Source organism: Melanaphis sacchari, unplaced genomic scaffold (assembly GCF_002803265.2).
Source record: "Melanaphis sacchari strain LSU unplaced genomic scaffold, SCAv2.0 Contig1344_pilon_pilon, whole genome shotgun sequence".
In the NCBI taxonomy this organism is placed as follows: domain Eukaryota; kingdom Metazoa; phylum Arthropoda; class Insecta; order Hemiptera; family Aphididae; genus Melanaphis; species Melanaphis sacchari.
This window is the reverse complement of record NW_020270557.1, coordinates 34,720-36,303: the sequence shown is the minus strand read 5'-3', so window position 1 is coordinate 36,303 and position 1,584 is coordinate 34,720. Positions and strand designations below refer to the sequence as shown.

The 1,584-nt window shown below is 42.2% G+C and overlaps 1 protein-coding gene across 1 annotated transcript; it reads left to right on the top strand.

Moving 5' to 3' along the window:
* The first annotated feature begins 474 nt into the window (after window positions 1-474).
* On the top strand, window positions 475-1,266 carry LOC112591411 (CAX-interacting protein 4-like). Its single transcript, XM_025335219.1, has one exon. It carries the CDS (start codon window positions 475-477, stop codon window positions 1,264-1,266), a length of 792 nt encoding a protein of 263 aa, XP_025191004.1.
* Window positions 1,267-1,584: the final 318 nt, after the last annotated feature.

Below are 1,584 nucleotides of genomic sequence, written 5' to 3'. Positions count from 1 at the left end.
GGTATACTCACGAAATCCAAGTACTTTACAAAAGAGTAGTTACCTACTTTTTGATTTTTAATTATTGATTTATATGTTAATAACAGCTAGTAGAAAAATTATTTCAACTCGTATAAACATATAACAAAAATCAATTACTTATAGTAATATATATAATATAGGTACAGTAATTAATAAATTATCCTTTGAAAAGAAGGCTGGTAAACCGTTACCGGTTAGAATCATTTTCATATCTATGCATAGATATATTAGTCATATTGCGATTAATTATTTTTAGTGTTGCTGGCCGAAATCAAAATATGACTGTGTAGTTTATACGGTGCGTCGCGCGTCGTATGGATACATTGTTTATTATCAGAAAGTAATACGAAGGAAGCCCATTATACATATAATATTATAAGATTTTGTTTTAATTAGTGCCGGCTTTTTTTTTTTTTAACTAAATCTTGAGACCTAACCACGTTGCGCATTATTATGGCCGGTAAACGGATCACTGAAAAGCGATCGGCGATGAAAAACTTGGCCGAGCGAGGCGGGACGTTGAGAAGACGTGAAAATGCATTGAGCGTTTCGACCTACGCTTTGGACAACGATAGCAGCGACCAGTCGACTAGTGGCGTCAGCGGCATAGTAGCACTGAGAAGTATTCGTCGGACGCGCAAAGGCCGTCGATCGAAGAGTCGCAGGAGGCGTAGTCGGTCACGGTCCGGTCGTCGGCGCGTAAAGAGACGTAGCGGCACCGATGTAGACGAAGATGACATGACTACGGACGCGGAGGATGGCGACGATGATTCGTCAACGGTTGATGCGACATCCAGGAGGAGGACGAGCAGACGGAGGAGGCGAAAGGTCAGCTGGCGTCGTCGTCGTCGTCATCAGATCAATAGTGGCGACGATGATGACACAGAGACCACCGACACTTCATCGTATAGTGGCGGCGGTAGCAGTGTTCTCGCGATGGCGGCCAGCAAATGTGGAAATCCTTGTGGCAGCACCCACCGCCGGAAGAGGAGAAGGAGATCCATGTGCCGGCGGTCGACAGGTTACAAGAGAAGGAGAAGGAGTAAAAGGAGAAGCAGCGGCTGCCGTGTCTTCACGCTTAGCGATTCTACCGTCGGTGAAATATCGGATGATTTGGCAGAAGTTAGAGGAACAAGCCACATGCGCATGATGCGGAGCACCGGATCAGATAACGTTACCAGCGCCCTACGGGGTGCCCGGAAATCGCGTTCGGCCTCCCGTTCAAGCTCTCCCTCAACAAAATGACCCGACAATCGTGTTTATTGTCCATTTTAAAATGAGTATTATATTTCTAAATTTGGTAAATTAAAAATAAATTAAATAAAGATTACTATCATGTATATTTCTTAAACCGTGATTGTACGAATTCATTAATAGCACCGATGATATATATTATTATGTCGCGTATATAATTCGTTTTAGTGAGACAATCGGACGGAGTAAGCGTTTTCAAAAATAACTATTAAAGCATGAAGAAAACTCCACCATTGGGTGACCTAAATAGGTATTGTTTTGATGAAATCTTAGTAATGGATTTTTATGGTATATGTTTCAACTTCATGT